Below are 23,197 nucleotides of genomic sequence, written 5' to 3'. Positions count from 1 at the left end.
ATCATCCTAAGGCCATGACCAATCCCAGTGCTTGGAAGTCGGTTAGCTGGTCAAACTAACCTGCTGCGTCGTGTGCAGTGCAGGATGCCACCCGATTGCCAGTGTTGAAGTAAGGTTCAACTGCCAGACCAATCAGCTTCTTTATATGGATTGGAGAAGGGCAGAGGTACAGCTTGGTAATTTTAGACCCTGCAGTCAATGGTCTTGCAGGCTGCTCCTTTTAGACGGCAATATCAGGCTCAACATATTTGCCCCACCCACCCACAAAAAATGTCCTGCCTAAAAATGTGGCAGTCCCACCTAACAAGGAAGCCCCTGGCTATGGAGCGGCCATGAGACAGTCACTGTACTTCCATGTAACCCACCTCACAGGGTTCTTAGGATGAAATTGGAAGTTAGAAAACCACGGACGCCATCTTGAATTCCATAGAGGAAAGGCAGGATACAACGAAAATAAGTCGGAGATTTTCAGTTGCAAGAATGATGCCACGCTTTCACACACAGCTGATGGATAAGCTGAATGTGTGTTGACTTTGCCATTTACATTTTTTTGGCGGGGGGGGGGAGAGGAATTGTTCTGGCAGCCTAATCCTAAATTAGTTCAAAAGCACTGAGTTCAAAAGCACTTACTTCTAGGGAAAAATACTTAAGCTTGCAGGCAGCCCGATATAAATTTAATAGGAAAAAAAAAAGCCCCTTAAGTTTCTTTGCTGTAGTGCCTTTTAATAATTTAACTCTAAATTCTTCTTTTTTTGAACTTACTTCGCCTTAGACACAGCTGCAGAGGAAATATCATTTGCTTGTTGGTTGCAATTTACTCCTGGGGAGTTGGAAACGGGTTTCTTAACATCCTGTTGTGAAACAAATTTCCTGAGAACAGTTCCTTTGACTTAAATATAACTTTAAATTAATATAACTGCAGTCCTAAGAATATTTACTAGGAAATAAGGGGCTAACTACTTCTTACCTATGAATTGTATATAACAGTGGTCAAATCCTCTCACCCACCCATCCTAGGGTTTCACATGCATGTCTGTCGTTGCAAAAAAAACCAGGTTTTGATTTGATTTGACTTGGAGGTAGGCTGTAGTGGAGGAATAATGGAGAGAAAGAGAGTGTTGTGACCTCACCTTCTCATGCCAGCTTTTCATTCTAAATTCCTGAATTATGGAGCATCTTTGCTTTTTAACAGGGCACTGGAGGCACTTCCCAGTGTTACACAAGTTACAGTTGGTTCCTAAGACGTTTCATTTGTTATTTGAGATAAGTTTAGTATGGAGCTAAGCGTGCAATCCTAAAACAGGTGGTGGGGAATCTGAAGACATTTTAAACTGTTCATCCAACAATCTGCTGGGCTTGCACTAGGCTAAGTGAAGGGAAATGGCCTCAATAACCCATGTTTATTCTGTCTTTTCCATGGAAGCTGATTAACAGATTATGGTGTGTGTGTGTGTGTGTGTGTGTGTGTTTGCCATGTTACGGTGCATTTCCTAATGTCAAAAACAGAAGTGAAATTTTCATTCTGCCTGACTCATTTATCAAGGAATTCTTGAAAGGCAGCACACTCTGATTTGTCTTATTTCCATGGGAGCGGTGTGGTAGGTTGGTTGTGGCCAATGTCTTCCTTTTGGCTCCTAAATCTCTTGCTCCTCATCCAGCCAGCTTTTCAGGTATCAGGTAAGCTCTTTTTCACTTCCATCACCATTGTGAACTTAGCACTAGGTGCATTTTTAACTGTTTACTTTTAAAGCATCTTATGGAAGCTAAAGTTGTACTATTAAAGCTAAATCAATGAAATTTCAGCTGCAAGGATAATTGTTGAAAAGAACAAAATGCATTTTAAACATGACAACAATACTATGGACCACTGATAAATAAGGCACAGCGTTGGATAGTTTAAAATAAACTACAGAATTAGCACAAGAGGCATTTCTCTCTGTTCTCCATCAATCTTATTGCCTCTTATTCTGAATCCTTGTATTACCATTTTACCAGCAGTTGTCATATTGGAAGGTATGTGAAACATTCTCTCTGTGTTCCTGTTATTTTTCTTAATTTTACAGACAGTGACAGCTTTCTGATATATAATGAAAACCTCAAGCTTTGTATACAATCTCAGAAATCTGGTTCCATCATCGTGGACAACTGTGATGAGGATAATGAGGGGCAACATTTCAAGTGGGTTTCCAATGACCAGATTTTGAACATGGCAGTGAAGTTATGCCTGGCAGTGCCTTCCAAGTCAAACCTGGTTGCCCTCACCCTCTCCCCCTGTAATGAGACGACTGAACTTCAGAAATGGGAATGCAGAAATGACAGCCTCCTTGCTCTCAAACAGGAAGACTTATTTTTAAATCCTGAAAGTGGCCCCCAAAGCCGTGTTATGCTGTCTAAAGCAGCCACCAGTACCTGGAAGATCTATGGAACAAAAGACAGTTTGTGTTCCAAGGGCTATGAAGGTAAAATTCAGACAATCTGTTCTAGATTATCAGCTTGTATATGCAGTTCAAGCATGTTGCATCTGGGGTGGAAATAGACATGATGCAACTTGCATAATTTCAAATCATGTCGATAAACAACCCAAATTGGATAGCATTTGGATTTCAGCCACAAGTTTTCCCCAACCCCACCTGGAGGTATCAGGTGTTGGTTCACTTCAGTTAAAGCAGAAGGTGGATCCATTTATTCATCCAAGCATGCAAAGGAATGGATGGTGAAAACTCCATGGATGGTGGAAACTGACAGACACAAAAAGTGCCTGTGTATATCTGAGCATTCGTGGAGCTCCTGTATTGAGGACTTTGTCTTAATCATTTCTGCTTCCTAATTCTGTTCTCACCAGTATCTATCCAGTTTTCTCACTGGTATCTATCCAATTTCTTTCAGCTCTGTATACCTTAAGAGGCAATGGTTTTGGAGCCCCCTGTGTGTTTCCATTCAAGTATCGGAATAAATGGCATGCTCAGTGCATAAGAGAGGATGATGAGCATGGACAACTTTGGTGTGGAACAACTGCAGATGTGGATAGAGACTCTTTACGAGGATACTGTCCAAGGAAAGGTAAACACTTAACAATGTTTTATTTCAGGCCTTACTTTCCCACCATGTGATTGCTGCTTAGAGGAAAGTTTCTCCTACAAAGAGAAAAGGGAAACTGGTGCCATTGCCAAATTGTGCAACTACAGCAGAAATGGGTGGGGGACACTTCCCCCCTGTGAGTCAAAGCAAAATGAATTGTCTGTAATGTCAGGGCTCCCAACAGAATCAGGCCCGCATTTGTTCATTGGGGAGGATGTAGTTCCATTCAGATCAAAATTGAGTTCCGGAGCTGTGGTGGAGAGTCACTGAATACAGGAAGCAGACAGATTATATCCCAAACATTAGGTGTTTGGTAGGGAGCAACTGAGAGGGGGAAAGATTTTGATATTTTATCAAACATGCAATGGCAATTTCCTTCCTTGAGGCAAGGAAATCAAAGCAGAGCGGAAATGTCTCAGAAGATTTGTGTTCCTTGTAACTATACATCTGTGCATTTTGAAATTGCTTATGTGCAGTTTTCAGGATGTGCTTACACACTGACGTTTAAGCCTGTGAGGCAGAGCTCGCCGTTCATCCACTCACTGACTCTATAGGGAGAAAGCCAATTCACAAAAACTAGCCTAGGATCTAAAACGCTGATTGCATGTGGGGTTCTAGGTTATTTATATGTGTATGTATATGTGTTGATTTCTTCCTTGGATGCAACACGAAATGCAGGAACACTTGTAGGATTAAGGGACAATGCCAGTGGATCTCCCCATGATCACATAAGCACCTCTATTTCTGCATACTGTTTGGGGTATTCTTCTGAAAAGTGGCATCGAGATTAATAAATATTCAAATATCCATCACTGGAAGATTTAGCTTCATCACTGATAATTTGATGATTTGACACTCACGTTTACAGATGACCGTGATGAATTATTCTGGACCAGAAACCAATGGACAGGGGATCTCTACCAGATCAATTACCTCTCAGTTCTAACATGGTACCAAGCAAGAAAAAGTTGTCAGCAACAGAATGCAGAATTACTGACTATCACAGATCTACAGGAACAAGCGTACCTGACAGGTAGGACATAACAAGGCATGCCTGAAGAAGTGATTGGTATAATTTGATTTCTGCTAGTTAAGAAATGCTGTCTAAACTGTAAGCAGACATTACATGGCATAATATTGAAGTATCCTCCCACACAGTACAAGGCGATTTAATTTAGATCCTGCATGCCGACTGAAAGCATTCATCTGATTAATTTCTTCTTGGCACAAGAAGGAAAGCTGGTAACCCTAGTAATGTTGGAATAAGTTTTTTGTTTCACCCCACCCCACCCCCACATCGTAAATATACCCCCCCCCCGGCAACAAAATGCAATTCAACCAATTTTTCTTTTCCATAAATAGGATTAATAAATGATATATCTACTTACTACTGGATTGGTCTGAACGCTTTGGATCTTGACAATGGATGGCAGTGGATTGGCAACCATCCTTTTAGATATTTAAATTGGTCTCCAGGTGAGTGAGCATCTACAATGAGATCAATACTGAAAGCCACCCCCATTTAACAGTCAGTCACCAATGTAAAGCACTTTCAAGGATTTATTGGTGGTTTAAAACCCAATGGATAGTGCTTAAAGTAATTCCTTTTAAATAGTCCAGGTGGCATTTGAAAATAACTCTTTGTGGTCCAGAATGCAATTCCTGCTGGGATTAGGCAGAACCCACCTCTCACATTGTTAACGAAGGCTTTTCAAACTGTTGTACATGTACATTTATTTATTTCATAACATTTATATAATGCTTGATTGTAGAGAACAATAAAAAGTGGTTTACAAAACCTACGAATGACTATAGTTAAGTGGCTAACTTACTGTTGTGCTGTGCTGGTGACTTTAAAATATATTGTTTTGACTATGTGTGTAAAAAGGTTTTTATTAAAGGCGGATGATGATATCTTCTAAAGGTGGAGTCTTCAAATAAATCATAAATAAAATTAGCACAGGGCATAAACAATGATCGTTTATATCCCTCTTGCTTAAAGGCAGCCCATCCCCAGAAACAGAAAAAATCTGTGGATCAATGCAGTCTACAAATGGCAAATGGCAGAATGAAAAGTGTCAACAGAAACTTGGATACATTTGCAAAAAAGGAAACTCTTCACTGGATGTTTCTCTTATTCCCACAGGTAGGAGATTAAACCAAGAATGCTATTCATTTACCGAACCAAATTTCAAAAACTTATTTCTAGTAATGGAGGTTTTTGCTATTTGTAGCATTGGGGCAATCCTTTGTTTTGGATGGAGGGGAGGTTGTAGTCTCCGCCTGCCCCTCCAAACACTGGGGTATCCCGTTAAAGGAGTCAGGGGGAGTGGCCATATCCGCGGGACCAGGCGGGACCAGGGCCATAGCCACTCCCCTAGATGGCGGTCCCTGCAGGGGACACCCTATTTGATGTAAGTCTTAGGAACCCCTGTCTGGATTGACCTACACATCACTTCCAGGCAGGCCGGAAGTATTTCGATTGCCCCATGCCCAAGCCAAACCTCCTTCATCTGTATTCAATAAAGTTGTGGCCTGTTTTGACCAAAAACCCAGTCTTATTGGTCTCCTCTTATACAGGTTGGGGTATGGGAAGTCCGATGCCCGGTCCTGCAATGCTATTCATTTACCAAACTAAATTTCAAAAAACTTATTTCTAGTAATGGAGGTTTTTGCTATTTGTAGCAGTGTATGCAATGCCAAACATTTCATTGGATTGAGATGCCTGAGGGTATTTTACTAGTAGCCAAAAATAAGTTATCTATCAGGAAAGATCTCAAGCATGGTCTAAAGGCATATGTTGCAGAAACCTTGCTAAAGCTATATTTTAATGTAAACTACTATGATATTGGTGAAAGGAGATAGATATGTTCTCAAGTTGATGTGAGGGTAAACAAGATGATAGATCCTATGGCATGTTTCCTCATGCTTCTAATGGCTCATTATCTTCCGCAAGTGGAATGATGCTTTCAGGTTTAATTTCACCATTTCATGCAGTAGAGGAGGGGATCTTCAAACTGGTTGCCTCTCCCACTTGCTCCACTATGCAAAACTACGCAAATTCAGTGTGAGTGACCACAAGGACTGTTGATTACCATATTGGCAATAATATCTTCGCAGGATGAAACAGATCACCCTGTCTTGTTAATACTGATGTCTTGATTTGCCTCTGCTGAATTCTGGGTATTTTAATTAAGGATGTGAGTCAATGACGTTGTAACAGCAGATAATTCCTATTTTTTAAATCCATTCAGTCATGCTGCCTTAAATATTATTATTTTCTTTTTAGATGGCTTAAAGCCTATTAAATGTCCAGATGGCTGGGCTGCATATGCTGGCCATTGTTACCGCCTCAACAGACACCCCAAGACATGGAAAGGGGCATTGCTGTCCTGTCGAAGGGAACGTGGAGATTTATTAAGTATACACAACACTATGGAACACAGCTTTGTCATTTCACAGCTAGGCTACCGTAAGTACACCCAGCAAGTTCTGCTTTCCTGTTGTTTGATGTTTGTGTGAGTATGAGGGTGGGAGCAAGACGTTTTCATTTTTTGCTACCACATGTGAGTATGGAATGTTATTGAGACCTTGCCCCGATGAAGAACACAATGGAGGGATATTCTTTTGGAAGCACAACAAGGAACAAGCCAGTTAAATGTGAGACATGGCACTGACTTCTACAGCCTTCCCCAATTGTTGTTGTTGTTTAGTCATTTAATCGTGTCCAACTCTTCGTGACCCCATGGACCAGAGCATACCAGGCACTCCTGTTTTCCACTGCCTCCCGCAGTTTGGTCAAACTCATGCTGATAGCTTCGAGAACACTGTCCAACCATCTCGTCCTCTGTTGTCCCCTTCTCCTTGTGCCCTCCATCTTTCCCAACATCAGGGTCTTTTCCAGTGAGTCTTCTCTTCTCATGAGGTGGCCAAAGTATTGGAGCCTCAGCTTCACGATCTGTCCTTCCAGTGAGCACTCAGGGCTGATTTCCTTAAGAATGGATAGGTTTGATCTTCTTGCAGTCCATGGGACTCTCAAGAGTCTCCTCCAGCCCCATAATTCAAAAGCATCAATTCTTCGGCGATCAGCCTTCTTTTTGGTCCAGCTCTCACTTCCATACATCACTACTGGGAAAACCATAGCTTAGGTTTGTCATTGCTTTTCTCCCAAGAAGCAGGCGTTTTTTTTTAAATTTCGTGACTGCTGTAACCATCTGCAGTGATCATGGAACCCAAGAAAGTAAAATCTCTCACTGCCTCCATTTCTTCCCCTTCTATTTGCCAGGAGGTGATGGGCCCAGTGGCCATGATCTTCGTTTTTTTGATGTTGAGCGTCAGACCATATTTTGCGCTCTCTTCTTTCACCCTCATTAAAAGGTTCTTTAATTCCTCCTCACTTTCTGCCATCAAGGTTGTGTCATCTGCATATTTGAGGTTGTTGATATTTCTTCCAGCAAAATTAATTCCGGCTGGGGATTCATCCACCCCAGCCCCAATTAATTCATCCAGCCCTAATTCCCCAATTAGGTTCCCTCTATATGTTTTGAACCAAAGCTCCCATCAACTCCAGCCAGTGTAACCAATGATCAGGAATGATGATTGGAATTTGAAGTCCAAAATATACCAGAGGGTACCAGGTTGGGGGAAAGGTGGGCATTAGATGTTGTCTAGTTGTAGTGCTGCATTTCAGGATTGATGGTCCCCAGTGTAGTTTGCTATACCCAAACATGCGTAATTGGAAAGGAGTGGTGAATACTTTCTTCTGCCGCACTTATACGCCACAAAGCTGTGTGTGGTAGGATCCTGTTCAACACATTCGAAAATAAAATCTGGAAGCAAACAAATAAGATACATTTGTGTTTTTAGAGCCAACGGATATTCTATGGATTGGACTAAATGACCAGAAGACTCTGATGTATTATGAATGGAGCGATGGCTCTACAGTGAGATTCACCAAGTGGCAGAAAGGAAAACCTACACAAATTAATGGTGTGCAAAGCGACTGTATCATCATGAATGGAGAGGTAAAAAATATGGAACCTCTAATATTGTCAGGAGCTGGAGTCAGGCGTACGTCAGCAATGAAACAATAAAGCACCCGATGTCAGTGAAGTTCACTTTGATTCAAAGAAGCAAAACCACTCAGTCCTAGTGGTCACAGCAACCCTTCCCAATAGGTCTTGCCCCAATGAACCAGTAGCGAGGACTGAAGTTCCTTGCTTTCCCATTGCTTTCTAAGGCTCCCCTCCTGGTTCCTTCCCTGGCAACCTAAGACTCCATTGTCATGTCTCTTGTTGCTCCTCCCTCTTCATTTCTCTCTGTGTTCTAGGAGACCAGAGGAGAGGGGAGCTGGTGACAGAAGGAGGAGGGAGGCTCCCTGGATTCTTCAGCAGGCTACCTCATCTCTGTCTCCTGCCCCCTCTTTTCTCCTGCCTCTGAGTCTAGAGACTGCCCTCTGAGTCTCTTCCTGTTCACTAAAGCCTGTTGCCTCTTCAGCTTCTGACATCTCTTCCTCCTGTTCTGCTCCCTCTTCTTCCTCTGACCACGCATTGTTGCCCCACAACCAATTTCCTGGCTCTGAGCCTTCTTCCCTTGGAGCTTCCCCAGCTGGTGCCTCCCACCACTCCTCAGCATCCAGCCTATCCATGATGGATATTCCCATTGGATTCATTTTTGTGTGAAAGACTGGACTAATAAAATACTGAGGATCTATCTTGCACTCCCACTGGTGTGCCCACACAGCCCCAACTTGCAACTATCCTGTGCTACCTTTGCATTGTCCAGGTAAGCGGTAGCACTGGGGTCAGGAGTGTGGCTCTGCAACACTGCCCCAACATGCCAACCACTTTTCTGGAGAGTGTATGTTAGAATTCTGTGAGAACAGAAAAATAGCATGTAGCGTGGTGCTAGAGGCACAATTTGTCTTGATAATCTCATATTTTTAAAAAGCGATTTCATAGCTTTGGTACCAGTGCTTGGGTGCAAATTGTCTGTTGAAATTTCGGAAGCCAAAAAAGTTGAAAAGCATCCTATTTTGGGTGGCAATGCTTCAATCCCCTGCATTTCTGATGTTCTTAACCATAACCAGAAAAAACCCCAAATGAATTATGCAATTAGTTAAAAAATAAATTGCAGAATACATTTTGCAAAGTTAAAGACAGTGTATAAAGAGAGTGGGATTCAACTGCTCTTATAGCAGAATTTGGATTGCCTAGATAAATATTTTTTAATAGAACAAATGAATGCAGTCCTGAATTTTTGTGTTTTAAAATTTTTCATAAGTGTGAATTAGACCACATTAGCCTTAAGTTCTCAAGATAGAAATGTATTTTCAAATGCTACAAACTCCTGTTTGCCTGTCATTAACAACTTCTCATTATTTTTTCTTGGTAATTGTACTTCGTTGGTTTAGACTATAGATTTCATGTAATTGCGAAATGCAGTTTTCTAGCATGCACAACAATAAAGAGTTTTGCATTGACCAAAAATGCATCAAATGTAAAAATGAAAATGTTTAAGGCAGTGGGTCCTTCTTGATTGTGATTTATATTTCTTCACTTTTCTGTCTCCAGAGGGGCTACTGGGCAGATAATTATTGTGAAGAGGAACTTGGTTACATCTGCAAAAGAGAACCATTGGCATTTCTTTCTGAAGAAGCTGAAACTGCCAGTCCAGATTGCCAGAAAGTAAGTCTAAAGTAAACTGTGTAAGGTAGAAAAAAGAAAAAAGGTAAAGGACCCCTGGAAGGTTAAGTCCAGTCAAAGGCGACTATGAGGTGTGGCGCTCATCTTGCTTTCAGGCCAAGAGAACCGGTGTTTGTCCACAGACAGCTTTCCAGGTCTTTCCAAGTAAATTAGGTGCCCTGAACTTAATATGGCAATAACGTGTGTCTATTGACTTTTTGAATATTTTGACAGGGCTGGAAAAGGCATGGATCCTATTGTTACTTAATTGTACAAACATCTGCAACATTTTCAGAAGCACAGACATTCTGTGAAACAAACAAGGGATCTCTGACTTCTGTGGAGAACAGGTATTATTCTCTCCCCCCACCCTGCCTGTTGTTGGTTGACATGCAAAGTAACATTTATGTCATGGGAATCAAGAAGTGAGGTAAGCTGAGGCTTGAGCATGCTCAGTTTGAAACCTGCAGGTGCTGCCTTGTGATTGGCCAAAGATCTGCAGGATACAGAAACCTCTTTTGGAGCAGAGACCTTTTTTGGTGAGCCTGGGCCAATTTCCCTAAGAGCAGCCCCTCTCTATCGACTTCTATTGTGATTTGTGATTAAATCACCCAGACCCTCCAAATGTCACTATTTTCCAGGGACGTCCCTGATTTAGAGAAGCCGTCCCGGTTTCTGATTTAATCGGGGAATGTCCCACTTTTCCTTAGGATGTCCCTATTTCCAATGGAGAAATGTTGGAGGGTATGGAGTTATCTGACCCTCTAAGTCGTCTGAAGGCAATCCTGTATAGGGAAGTTTTTTTTAATGTTTAATGTTTTCTTATATTTTTATATATGTTGGAAGCCGCCCAGAGTGGCTGAGGCAACCCAGTTAGATGTGTGGGGCATAAATAGTAAAATTATCATTATGGAATGGGACGTTCCTATTTTCATTGGAGAAATGTTGGATGGTGTGGATCACCCTCTTTGCTGGCATCGGTCCCACCAGCTTCTCAGGCCACGTGACTGAGTGGAACAGTCCTAAGATCCAGTTTGAATCCTGCTCCCTCCTGCGCTGCCCATCCCATGTCCCTGTTTCAGGGCTTCTGATGGTTTAAGGCCCTCCAGGCTAGGAGGAACCAGGAGGGTCCTGGGAGATGTGCTGGCATAGCCTGGCTGAGCTCCACTTGTAACCCAGGCAAGCTCAGCCCAACAAATTATGTTTCAGGATTCTAAACTGCCATTTTGAATTATCCGTTCTGCGTTTCTTGTGAATTTCCTATTTGAGCTGCCATCTGTGGCTTGACTTCCTACCCAGAGAGCCTTTAATTCCTTGTTATAGATTTACTGGTGGACCTGGACAATTAAGACTTTCAGCCTCCATGTGTTTCCACCTTAAATATGTACGTGCTTTCTAGAATATCTTCTTAAAATCTTAATATTATGCTGTACAAATATGAGTTCCATACAGTGTTTTATTTCTTTAAAAAATGTTTAGGGGTATTCTCATTTTCCTGCTCAATTTGAAATATTGCCCCTCAATGAGGCCAAACTTAGATTCACAAAATGTTTAGGGTACCCTTGTGTACCCCCAGAAAAAAGCACTAGTTCCATATATTACCTGAGTGTAGCTGAGGTTCACCCACTTTCAGCTACATGCTCAGGTTGCAATGTGTAAATGTATTGATCCGTGATGGTGGAGCTGTAAGTGTAGCCACTCCCCCTTGGTCACTGTGATCCACCCCTTGCCCTTTGAATTGATGAGAGCTGGCCCATCCATGGCAAGCCATTAATTTAATTTTAAAATCTGGAAATTAGAAAACACAAACACACAGAAACACAAATGTATTTTTTAATACAATTGTTATGTATTCTTCTCCACAGATATGAGCAGGCCTACCTGACTAGTCTAGTTGGGTTTCGTTCTGAAAAATATTTCTGGATCGGCCTTTCAGATGTAAAGCAACCAGGCACATTCCACTGGACCAATGGAGACAGTGTTCTGCTCACCCACTGGAATGCAGAAATGCCTGGTAGGTGCTGCCTGAAGCCTAACTGAGATTGCATTTCACAAAGGGTTTCATCTGAAGTGGCTCTTGTCTTGTGTCTCCAAAAGGTCAGCTTCCGGGCTGTGTTGCCATGAGAACTGGGACTGCAGCTGGATTGTGGGATGTTGTGAACTGTGAGGAGAAGGCACCTTTCATCTGCAAACAACTGGCAGAAATTGTGACAACTCCTGCCCCAACAACAATTCCCCCTCCCCCATGCCCAGAAGGATGGCATCCAAGCAATTCTAGAAGCGTGTGCTTTAAAGTAGGTATAGAACCTCTTGAGTCAAAGTTCTTGTATTTTTCAGTAGCAGAGCAAAGAGGGAAATAATGGCTTTTGTCTGTCAGTGAACCTTTAAAGGTTTTTGGGAGTGCTACTTTCAGTTTCAGTTTAACCACTCAGTGCACATTATTCTTTTTATTGTGCAGTTTTGTTAAGTTTATTTGAAGTTCAAGATTTAGAAGGTAGAGGGCAGAAGGTAGATTTCTTACTGGTTTGGAGAAGGCTGGGAAGGATTTCTGCCTGCCAGATATTTTAACATTATCAGCAACAAAATGCTGATATTGTTCCTGCCAATGCACAAGCAGCAAAACGGGATGCACTGCCCCGTCTCCCTTCTCAGCCCTGCCGCGCCGGAGATCCATCAGTCACCCTCCTCCGACGTGCGTCCGCAACTCATGCTACTGTACATGAGCACACATTACTCAGCAGTGTAAACACACAACAGTGCTGGCTTGAGGTGTGGAAACTAGACTACAGGACAAAACTAGAAACAGGACAAAGAAAACATGGCTTCTCTCCTTGTCGTTCTTATCAGAGAGAGAGACAAACAAAAGTACAGTGGTACCTCGGGTTACATACGCCTCAGGTTACATACGCTTCAGGTTACAGACTCCGCTAACCCAGAAATAGTTCCTCGGGTTAAGAACTTAGCTTCAGAATGAGAACAGAAATCGTGCTCCGATGGCACGGCGGCAGCAGGAGGCCCCATTAGCTAAAGTGGTGCTTCAGGTTAAGAACAGTTTCAGGTTAAGAACAGACCTCCGGAACGAATTAAGTACTTAACCCGAGGTACCACTGTAATACAGAGCAGATGTTCCACTCAAGGGACTCCAGCAATCTGTACTGAAATGTAAACACAGACATGTGGCATGTAACAATCCCACATATCTGCAGCAAGGGTGGAATGGAATTCCCAACACTCCACACAGACAGGACAGAGAATTAAAAGTGATATAACATGAAGGGCGTTTTTTTAAAAAATAAAAAAATCTAGAGCAACCTTGTCCATGATAAACTTTTGTAATCATCGATAATTAAGATAAGCTTTTTGCTTTGTTCTTCAGCCTGTTAATTGATGCCTCTTCTTACATCAGCAGCTAATTTGTGTTCTGGATAAACCAGTTGTCATTAGTTCCAGTCTCAAAAAAAGAAGGGAAGTTTTGCTGACCTGATACCTTAAGGGCTAACCTTATTATGGGCTATTGCGCAGTGTCTGGGCCCAATGGTGATTCTTCTCTCCAAAACACTCCTCCACATCCGAAAACAACTCCTTGTCTCTGCAGAGGCATAGGAAGGGGGGGCCCGCCCTGGGTGTCATCACTGAGGAGGCTGACATTCGGTGCACCACCCACCGGCGACTCCCAAGCCTACCCCGAGCTGTCGATGTGGTGGTGGTGGGGTGACAAAAAAAAAATTGCCCTGGGTACCACCTGACTTTGCTACGCAGCATGTGAGGTGAATCCCAATTAATCTTCCTAAAAGCTGGTGTTTGTGACAAATATCTAATTGTATTCATATGCATCTAGGGCTATAACAAAGACCTTCGGGACAAGAAAACTTGGTTTGAAGCAGAAGATTTTTGTAGAACAATTGGGGGGAACCTCATGTCTGCTCACAATAAGGAAGAGCATCAGCTGCTAAAAAGGTTGGAAGTTCCATAAAATGTTTATTCACGTTGCCTCAGAATCAAAAGCAATGCTGGTTAGGGATGGGGAAGAAATTTGTTCCGTTTGCATCTTAATGTGAACTTCCCAATTTTATGTATTTACACCCCTAAACCAGTAGCTGGAGCAAAACTCATATCTTTTTAAAAATTCGCACTCTAAACCCCTCCATGTCTCTCTCTCACTCACACACTAACTAATGACACAGCACCAGAGGGATCCCTCCAAAATGCTCTTTATTCCAAAGGGTGAATCCACATCCTAAACAGGCAGAATCAGAGATCACAAAAGCAGTGTCATCCCTCTCTCCACCTTGCCAGGCTTTCCTGAAAGCAGATGCTGAGACTGGCACCTCCCAGCTTCCCTTTCATTCTGCCACTTCTTCTACACTCTTTCCAGTGGCAAATGGCTAGAAGCTGCCATGTTGCTTCTTAGAAGTCCTCCTCACAGAACAAGTTCTGTTCTTTGAAAGGGGGAGCCTCTGGGAAGTTTGAAGTGGCAGCTCCCAGCCAGTAGCTCCTAGAAGGTGTACCACTGCTATTATACCATTAAATTGTTAGGTCATAAAATTGTGGGTTTGTGGGTTTTTGTTTTTTTTAAAAAAAGTACAGTGCAGCAAACGTTGAACAGGGAAAGCATTTCAACTCAGCCTTAGTAGCTTTAATCACCTTTAAGATTTGTGCCTCATTGTGGAGAGCCACTCAATTCATCATTATCCTCTTCAGAGAAGGAACCACATAATCTGAAATGTGAATTGCCCCTTTCTTTTTCAGTAGTGTAACAGATATTGCAGATATTCGTATAGGCACATGTGCTAGAATAGCAGAAAGAAGGCAGAGGAGAGAATGGCTGTGGTGCTGCCTCAGTACCTATTTTAACTGAGAATTAACAGTATAAGGATAAGGCACAGTCAAGAAAAACCAAGCAGTTTTTGTATATAATGAAGAAAGGACTGGGATGTCCATTGTGATTAGTCAGATATTTTGTTGGGTTGCTTGTGATATTTTTTTTAATCAAATTCCTAAATGTGCCCATGGGCCCAAAAGGACAGGGACCTCAGTGTTTATAAAGTTGTCAGCTGTAAAGATCCAGACTCAGCATTAAATGTGGGTGTGCCTAAGAAATGACCACATGTGATATGAACACACAGGGAGTTCCTGCTCTGAATGGCACACCTGTTCTAGAAACCTGATACTCTTTAAATAAATGAACTGATGCCTGTTGCATTTATGCTGTTCTAGCAGTTCGAAAGCACATCAAAGTGCAAGTAGATAAATGGGTACCGCTCTGGCGGGAAGGTAAACGGCATTTCCGTGCGCTGCTCTGGTTCGCCACAAGCGGCTTAGTCATGCTGGCCACATGACCCAAAAGCTGTACGCCAGCTCCCTCAGCCAATAAAGCGAGATGAGCACCGCAACCCCAGAGTCGGCCACGACTGGACCTAATGGTCAGGGGTCCCTTTACCTTTACCTAGAGAGTATCAATAGTCCTTATTTTGAAAGTTTCAAATCTCTGTATTGAAATCCATTCTTTGTTTCCAGTTTTCTGCACTCTATAATTACTTTTTATATATTTTAGAATTTGTGACAGCTTGTGTTGGATTGGTTTAAATGAGTTGGAGCCCGATAAAGGATTTTCTTGGACTGATGGATCTCCTGTAAGTAAATGATTAATGCTGATGTATTGATACCAAAATTATTATTAGTTTTAAGGTTCAAGCACTCTTGCCCTCATACTAAACTCTGACAGATCCCATAGCAGTATTTTAAATGTTTAGCCACTGACATATCCAGCATTAAAGTCTTTGAAGATATGCTTTGTATGCTATAACATTTTTGGACCCAATATTTAACAGCAGTTCCTGCAGAGTTGCTTCAAGTTGCTGCTTGCCCCATTGGATTTGTTTTATTTATTTTTTTAAAAATAGTTTTATTATTAAGTAAGGAATGGTGCTGGAGGAGACTCTTGAGAGTCCCATGGACTGCAAGAAGATCAAACCTATCCATTTTGAAGAAAATCAGCCCTGAGTGCTCACTGGAAAGACAGATCCTGAAGCTGAGACTCCAATACTTTGGCTACCTCATGAGAAGAGAAGATACCCTGGAAAAGACCCTGATGTTGGGAAAGATTGAGGGCACAAGGAGAAGGGGATGACAGAGGACGAGATGGTTGGATAGTGTTCTCAAAGCTACCAGCATGAGTTTGACCAAACTGCGGGAGGCAGTGGAAGACAGGAGTGCCTGGTGTGCTCTGGTCCATGGGGTCACGAAGAGTCGGACACAACTAAACGACTAAACAACAACAACAAGGAACACTACATAAAAATGAACATTTGGCGCTGGAACGTTATAACAGGAAAACACAGACTGACAACCCAGTTTGCATGTAGTGCAAACCAAACTATGGCTGGATCTAGGCACATAAAAAAAGTATTCAGTTAAACACATTGCAAACTTTGTATGAGAAAGACTGTCTCGCCATAGTGGTGCATGCTCTAGTTATCTCCCGCTTGGACTATTGCAATCTGCTCTACATGGGGCTACCTTTGGAGGTGACCCAGAAACTACAACTAAGGAGCAGAGGAGCTAGCTACTGCTGTGCACCCGGGCGCGGGGCCATGGGGGCGAGGCGAGCGTCCAAGGGGGGGGTGGATCAAGCTGCCCATGGCAGGCTGCTTCCTGGGGGGGGGCTGCAATGCTTTGCCAGCAGCCTTCGTCCGTTTCCTCTTCAGTTTGACAGCTCAGGGGCTTCCCCCTCCCAGGAAGCAGCCCGGTAGCGGTGCCAACAGCACACCACCTGCCTGCGACACCCAAGCCTCCCCCGAGCTGTCAAAACTAAGGGGGTAGGGGGGAAGGTCGCCGGCAAGGCGGTGCAGCTCCCCCCTTTCCCCAACAGTTTGGGGCAGGCTTGGGAGTCACAGGCGGGCAGCGCACCAAATGTCACCCCCCTCAGTGATGACACCCAGGTCAAACCGCCCCCACCGCACCCCTCTTCCTCTGCCTCTGACTGGGAATGGCCGTCAAGACCATATAACACTGGTCCTAAAGGATCTACACTGGCTCCCAGTATGTTTCCAAGCACAATTCAAAGTGTTGGTGCTGACCTTTAAAGCCTTCAATGGCCTCGGCCCTCTGACCTCTGAAGGAGCATCTCCACCCTCATCATTCAGCCCAGACACTGAGGTCTAGCTCCAAGGGCCTTCTGGCGGTTCCCTCGTTGCGAGGTATAAATAATAATATTATTATTAATTATTCCGGTTAGCAAAAATGGAACTCCATATCACCATCTGGTGTCGAAGCGTGAGAATGCATAAACAATGCATATAAAGCACTTTGTCTTTGCCAGTGTAGCTGAGTCCTCTGTCCTGTTTTCTGTAAATCACTAATGAAATCTTTATTCCTATTGTAGCTTGACTTTCAAGAAACCTTTCGGCCTTACAAAGACTACGATTGCAGAGGAGTGATTCTACATTATTTATGGTGGATAGTTGAATGGTGTGAGAATTATCACAGCTGGGTTTGTCAAATAAAGAGAGGTAAGATTACTTTTATTTATTCATTTATTTTAATAAGGTTTTATTGGTTTTTACACATATTTTCCAGCATATCATCCTTTTAAACATCATTTCAAAATCTTTGGCTATCACAGCATAAGACTTCCTTCAACCTTGACCGATGTTTTTCTAAAATCTTTTCTAATTATGCATTTTGTTACTAGAGTTATTGCTATAAATTCAAATCTTAGTACCTATTCTTAATTCTTTTCACAATAACTTATATATTACTCTTACAAAGCTTCTTTTAACCCTACAAGCGATGTCAATTGGTTACAGTTGCTTTCCAAATATGTCAAAAACTTCTTCCATTCTTTTAGGAAAGTCTGGTCCTGCTGGTTCCAAATTTTCCCGGTTAATCTTGCCATCACAGCATAGTTCATCAATTTCTCTTGCCACTCTTCTTCAGCTGACAAAAACAAACCCCTGTGTTGCAATGAGAACCAATCATAGAAATATAGACACAACACGTAGGTTAAATCATATATAATAGAACAATGATATCATTCAAAAGGTAGAAATAAATCTAGTGTTTATATATACAATGTAGTGTTTATATATACAATGTAACAGACTAGTGGCGCAGAACATTGAGCCATATATTCAAAATAGGCGTCAAAGGTCAGTATTATGGGTAAATCAAAAGAAATATGGTATTAGGCAAGATTTTGAATGGCGGTTACGTTAAAGGCCTTTGCAGATGACTTAGTCATAACAGTGGAAGAACCATTAACTAGTGCTAGAAAAGCACTAGAAAGAATAGAACAATTCAGACAAGTAGCAGGTTTCAAATTAAACCAGAAAAAAAATGTTAGTGAAAAATATGAATTTGATTGATACATTGCAGCATCAGAGTGGAATAGAGGTTGTTAAAAAAGTTAAATATCTAGAAATCTGGTTAACATCGAAAAATATAAATTTATTTAAAGACAATTACACACCAGTATGGAATGGTATTAAAAGGGACTTAGAAGTGTGGGGAAGAATGAAACTATCCTTAATTGGTAGGATTTCAGTTATTAAAATGAGCATGCTACTGAAAATGTTCTTTTTATTTCAATCAATCCAGATAATTAACGGAGTTGGTATCTTTAGAGAGTGGCAAAAAGGAATTTCAAGATATATCTGGCAAGGGAAGAAGCCAAGATTTAAATTTAAATGGTTAACAGATATAAAAGAGGAGGCTTCTCCCTACCAGATTTGAAATTGTATTATGAAGCATCATGCCTTTGTTGGTTAAGGGACAGGATATTGTTGGAAAATACAGATATTTTAGATCTAGAAGGATTTGACAACAGATTTGGATGGCATGCATATCTATGGTATGGCAAAGTAAAAGTTGATAAAGGATTTGGAAACCACATATTTCAAAAGTCATTGTATGAGGTGTGGGATAGATATAAAAAATTATTAGAACCATGGTGGCTCTTGCTGCTTGAGGCAATGAGTGTAAAAAAGACATATATGTGTAAAATTGGGCCACCTATGAACAATTAGTAATAGAGATGGAGAACCAATGGAAGCTAAAGCCACATGAAGATGTAAAATGTATGGCGAATGATTGGTTGCATTATTGTCAAGTCACTGAAATTTTTAAAGAAGATAAAAACAAAAATGGATTTGTATATACAAAATCAAGGTTTGAATTGGAATTGGTAAGTTTACCTTTAAATTACGAGTTTGTGAAGCAAAGTGAAGAGGACTTTTTCTGCACTGCTGAAACTGGATTTTTTTTTTAAAAAAAACATGCTTGCTACTTACCTGGCCTTTTGTGATGAGGGGGAAAATAATGTGAAATTAATTCAGCTTTCATTATGAATGTTGCAGAGTCCAGAGCTTTGGCCGCCATTTTGATGAGAACAAGCTCGTTGTGAATACAGGAAGCTACTGATAGTTCTTTCACATAGGGTTATTAGCTGTGTCTCAGAAATGTAGAAATGTGAAATGCTAGAAATAACCCTTTACTTTCATTGCCATGGACTCCTGTTTTGTTTTTCAGGTGTACCATTAAAACCGGAACCAAGCAATGATTTTGGTATGTTGGCTCATACTGTCTTCTCTCACGCCACACGGGTCTTCCTTAAGCAGCATCATGAAAGGTGGGGGGTGGGTCTCTCAAGTCAAGGATGCTTCTGTCAGGAGCCAAAGATACTTGTGCTCCCTGACCCTGGGCACTCCAATTCCTGCCTTCCCTCAGAACAAGCAGATTTTAAGTAGCCCTAAGGAATGTTGGGGAGGAACTGCTCTAGCAGTTCTCTACAGCCATTGAAAGTTTGATGATGATGATGATGATGATGATGACGATGACAACAACAACAACAACAACAACAACAACAACAACAACAACAACAATTTATTTATGCCCCGTCCATCTGTCTGGGTTTCCCCAGCCACCCTGGGTGGCTACCAACATAATATTAAGAAGAAGAAGAAGAAGAAAGCGATAAAACATCAAACATTAAAAACTTCCCTAAACAGGGCTGCCTTCAGATACCTTCTAAAACTCCAGCTAGTTGTTTATTTCCTTGATATCTGATGGGAGGGCATTCCACAGGGAGGGCGCCACTACCAAGAAGGCCCTCTGACTGTTTCCCTATAGCTTCACTTCTCGCAGTGAGGGAACCGCAAGAAGGCCATCGGAGCTGGACCTCAGTGTCTGGGCTGAGACACTTTTTCAGGTATACTGGGCTGAGGCTGAGGAGCCAATGGTAGATCTCCCTGGTCTGGGCTTCCTCACTCCTCTGAAATGAGTTACACAAAAATGCAAAACGACTGTAGCTCAGAGGTAGAACATCTGCTTTGCATGAAGGAGGTCCCAGGTCCACCATATGTCCAGGAAGCACTGGGAGAGATCCCTGACTGAAACCCTGGAGACCACTACCCAGCAGTGTTGACAGTATACTCAACTAGATGGAGCAGTGGTCTGGCTTAGGCAGCTCCCTATGTTCCTAAGTTTCAGGTATTATTGGCTGCTCATTATCATATTCTCATATTAGTGAGCCTTGGGAGTGGTTCTCCTGCTGGGATCTTCAGAAAAACCTGACTGTCTGAAGTTTAGTTGCACTAGGCAACTATTGAGTGTGACTGAGAGTTAAGAGAGAAATTATCTCATAGAATCATGGAATTGTAGAGTTGGAAAGAGATCCTGGGAATCATCTAGCCCAAATCCTCTGCACGTCTACTTGGAAGTAAATTTCACTGATTTCTGTTAAAGGAGAATGGTTCCATTCCTACTCTCCCTCTCGGACACAAACAATATCATCCACCAGGGATGAAGGCTAATCTGGTGCTTAGCCCAGACTGAAATAGGTCAAAACCATCAGTTCTCCTCAAGAGCATCTGAACCATGACCAACATTTCACGCACCTTGCCCAAAAACAAATATGAGTGGCTGACTAGCCACAATATGTGGAGACATAAGATTGTACCTTTAAGCACGCACAGAGTGCTTTTTCTTCAATCTTACATACTTTCATTTCAGCCCCCACCCCAATCCATGCCATGATCACCACGATTGAACTAGTCAAGTTTTTTTTCAGAATCTGTTGTTCATGCCTCTAAGGTGCTCTTTCATTTTAAGTATATATTATTACGGCCACACAGCTGTTTTGTTGTTGGTTTACTCTAATGTAGCGGTGTTAAAGCATGCAGTTCTGGGGGCAGGAGGGTGGACATGTTCACAGTGTGCTTCAAAGCTGAAATAACACACATCACTGTTGGGGTCACCCCAGTTAGGACTATTAAAATTGCTTGGTTTCACCACTGGTTGTGCGAAGTATGTAAATTTATTTGTATTCTTGTATTTCATTTTATAATATTTAAATTATCTTAAATTAAATGGGGGGAAAACATTTCTTCTTCTTTTGCAGCATATCCATTTCAAGTAACTGAAGACGGCTGGATTGCATTCAATGGCACTGAGTACTATTTCAGTAACACAACTTTAACTGCAGGAAGAGCCCGGAGATTCTGCAAAAAGCACAATGGAGATCTTGCTGTTATTGAAAGTGGAAGTGAAAACAAGTTTTTGTGGAAATATGTAAGAAATATATGAGATATATTTTCCCTTCTGATCACATATCACTAGGCTTTTTGGGTTTGGGATGAATTGTTTGATCGTGACCATTTTGTTGCCTGCTAAACCCTTTCTTCAGGATGGTGTCACCAGAAGCTTGCAGAGATTAACAGTGCAATCCTATGCAAGTTATACTGCACACATCTTACACTCTGTGCAGCTTCCAACATATATAAAAACATAATAAAACATTAAACATTTATAAAACTTCCCCATGCAGGATTGCCTTCAGACAGCTGGGGTGGGGATCCTTACACTCTAACATTTCTCCAGTGAAAATAGGGACAGCCTAAGGAAAAGTGGGACATTCTGGGATCAAATCAGAAACTAGGACAGCTTCTCTAAATCAGGGACATCCCTGGAAAATAGGGACACTTGGAGGGTCACTCAGCACTTCACTCAGCACTGAAATCAAAGCTCTGTTTCTCCCACAGCCTCCATTGCAGCCTGAGGCTCTGCCCCTAGAGAGAATCATTTGCCCATCCTTTCTTCTCGGGTGCTTGAGAAAGAGAGAGCAAAGACCGACCCACACAAAAAACGGAGATTTGTAACTGAATACCTCTTTCATGTGAGAGTCAGCAGAGATACATTCTAAGTAAATTATCAACTGTCAGGCACTCTGCTTCTCTAGCATTAAGCTTCAGTGGACGTTTCCATGCTACGCTTTCAGCAGAATGCATACAGAGAACACAGTTATTTTCCATTTCAATGTACACTTAAACACTTATACTTAACAATCAGGGCACTTGGGAAATTCACGGGACTTTGGAATCAGCAGATTCTGCTGACTACTGCTAGTGGAGGGGGGACGACGACAACCAATGGTACCTTCCCACTCTGCTGGGCAAAGCTGGGATCTCTGCCACAGCAGAGACATCTCAACCAGCAGCATTCCTCTCTGGGCAAGCATTGAGGTGACCATATGCCACCCTAACACACACACACACACACACTGTCCAGGTATGAATTTAGAGAGGAGCCAGGATTGCTCTCTAACTTTGTCTGGATTCCAGTTGTTGAAGAAAAGAAATGAGTTTCATGCCCTGCTTTTAAACTCTGTTGAAGAGCACAACCACTGTTGCTATTGTTTATCATTACTAGCTTCTTTCCATATGGCCTGATTTGTAAACTCTGAACTTCATGTGGAATAACTGACATATTTTCAACTGGAGAACACCAGTACTTTATTGTGTTTCTTCCCCATCTTCCCCCGTGTATGTTGTAGGACATTACTTTCAGAACTGAAGGAAACATTTTCATTGGTTTAATTCTGGGTCCGGATAGAAGTTTTGGGTAAGCGAACAGAAAAATAAAAAATGGAAACCAGATTTTAAAATGGTAATTATGTATTAAGTTTCTCTTAGATAATAGCTAGATTGGCATTAAAATAATCTGGATATAAGGATGTTCTGCCAACATTTTGACTGTTTTGAGCAGATACACTGCGATGGTGCTACAGAGGCCATAGGAAGCTTGCATTTCTTGCTCTGGGAGTGCAGAGGGAGGTCTGATCTTGGAGAGAGAGATTCCATTCAACTACTTTGTCCCTATCTTGTTCCATTGCTATGAAAGCTCAATGTCAGTAAAGCTGGAAAGTGAGTGTGCCAGAAACAGGCTACGGGGAAAGCCTGGCTCCAAAGGATCCAGCACCCACATGCCCCCAAACTGTGGAGAAATCTATGTTTCCAATGGAAATGAAATAATTTCATGGTCGGGGGGGGGGATTTGTTCCCCTCTATCCATTCCTGTCCATCTCTGGCTTGCCACTGGGATTGTATGGATTTACCCACACTTACCTTTGCACTCTGCTTTCCAGGCATGATCCATGCTTT

The 23,197-nt window shown here is 42.0% G+C and overlaps 1 protein-coding gene across 1 annotated transcript in view; it reads left to right on the top strand.

The window, feature by feature from the left end:
• The first annotated feature begins 1,609 nt into the window (after window positions 1–1,609).
• The window catches only part of LOC128398421 (macrophage mannose receptor 1-like), a 48,011-nt gene continuing 26,423 nt past the window's right edge, over window positions 1,610–23,197 (top strand). Inside the window, exons 1-18 of the mRNA XM_053359473.1 lie at window positions 1,610–1,677; window positions 2,064–2,459; window positions 2,887–3,060; window positions 3,947–4,111; window positions 4,441–4,554; window positions 5,081–5,224; window positions 6,368–6,550; window positions 7,945–8,102; window positions 9,651–9,764; window positions 9,996–10,111; window positions 11,627–11,775; window positions 11,859–12,055; window positions 13,600–13,718; window positions 15,316–15,394; window positions 17,146–17,272; window positions 19,290–19,325; window positions 21,160–21,329; window positions 22,591–22,658. Of these exons, the coding sequence (XP_053215448.1) occupies window positions 1,617–1,677; window positions 2,064–2,459; window positions 2,887–3,060; window positions 3,947–4,111; window positions 4,441–4,554; window positions 5,081–5,224; window positions 6,368–6,550; window positions 7,945–8,102; window positions 9,651–9,764; window positions 9,996–10,111; window positions 11,627–11,775; window positions 11,859–12,055; window positions 13,600–13,718; window positions 15,316–15,394; window positions 17,146–17,272; window positions 19,290–19,325; window positions 21,160–21,329; window positions 22,591–22,658 (2,570 nt within the window). The 5' untranslated portion in view covers window positions 1,610–1,616. The remainder of the gene's footprint in view (window positions 1,678–2,063; window positions 2,460–2,886; window positions 3,061–3,946; window positions 4,112–4,440; window positions 4,555–5,080; window positions 5,225–6,367; window positions 6,551–7,944; window positions 8,103–9,650; window positions 9,765–9,995; window positions 10,112–11,626; window positions 11,776–11,858; window positions 12,056–13,599; window positions 13,719–15,315; window positions 15,395–17,145; window positions 17,273–19,289; window positions 19,326–21,159; window positions 21,330–22,590; window positions 22,659–23,197) is intronic.

Source organism: Podarcis raffonei, chromosome 12 (assembly GCF_027172205.1).
Source record: "Podarcis raffonei isolate rPodRaf1 chromosome 12, rPodRaf1.pri, whole genome shotgun sequence".
Classification (NCBI taxonomy): domain Eukaryota; kingdom Metazoa; phylum Chordata; class Lepidosauria; order Squamata; family Lacertidae; genus Podarcis; species Podarcis raffonei.
Note: the sequence above shows the minus strand (reverse complement) of the source record. Positions and strands in the feature narration are given on the sequence as shown.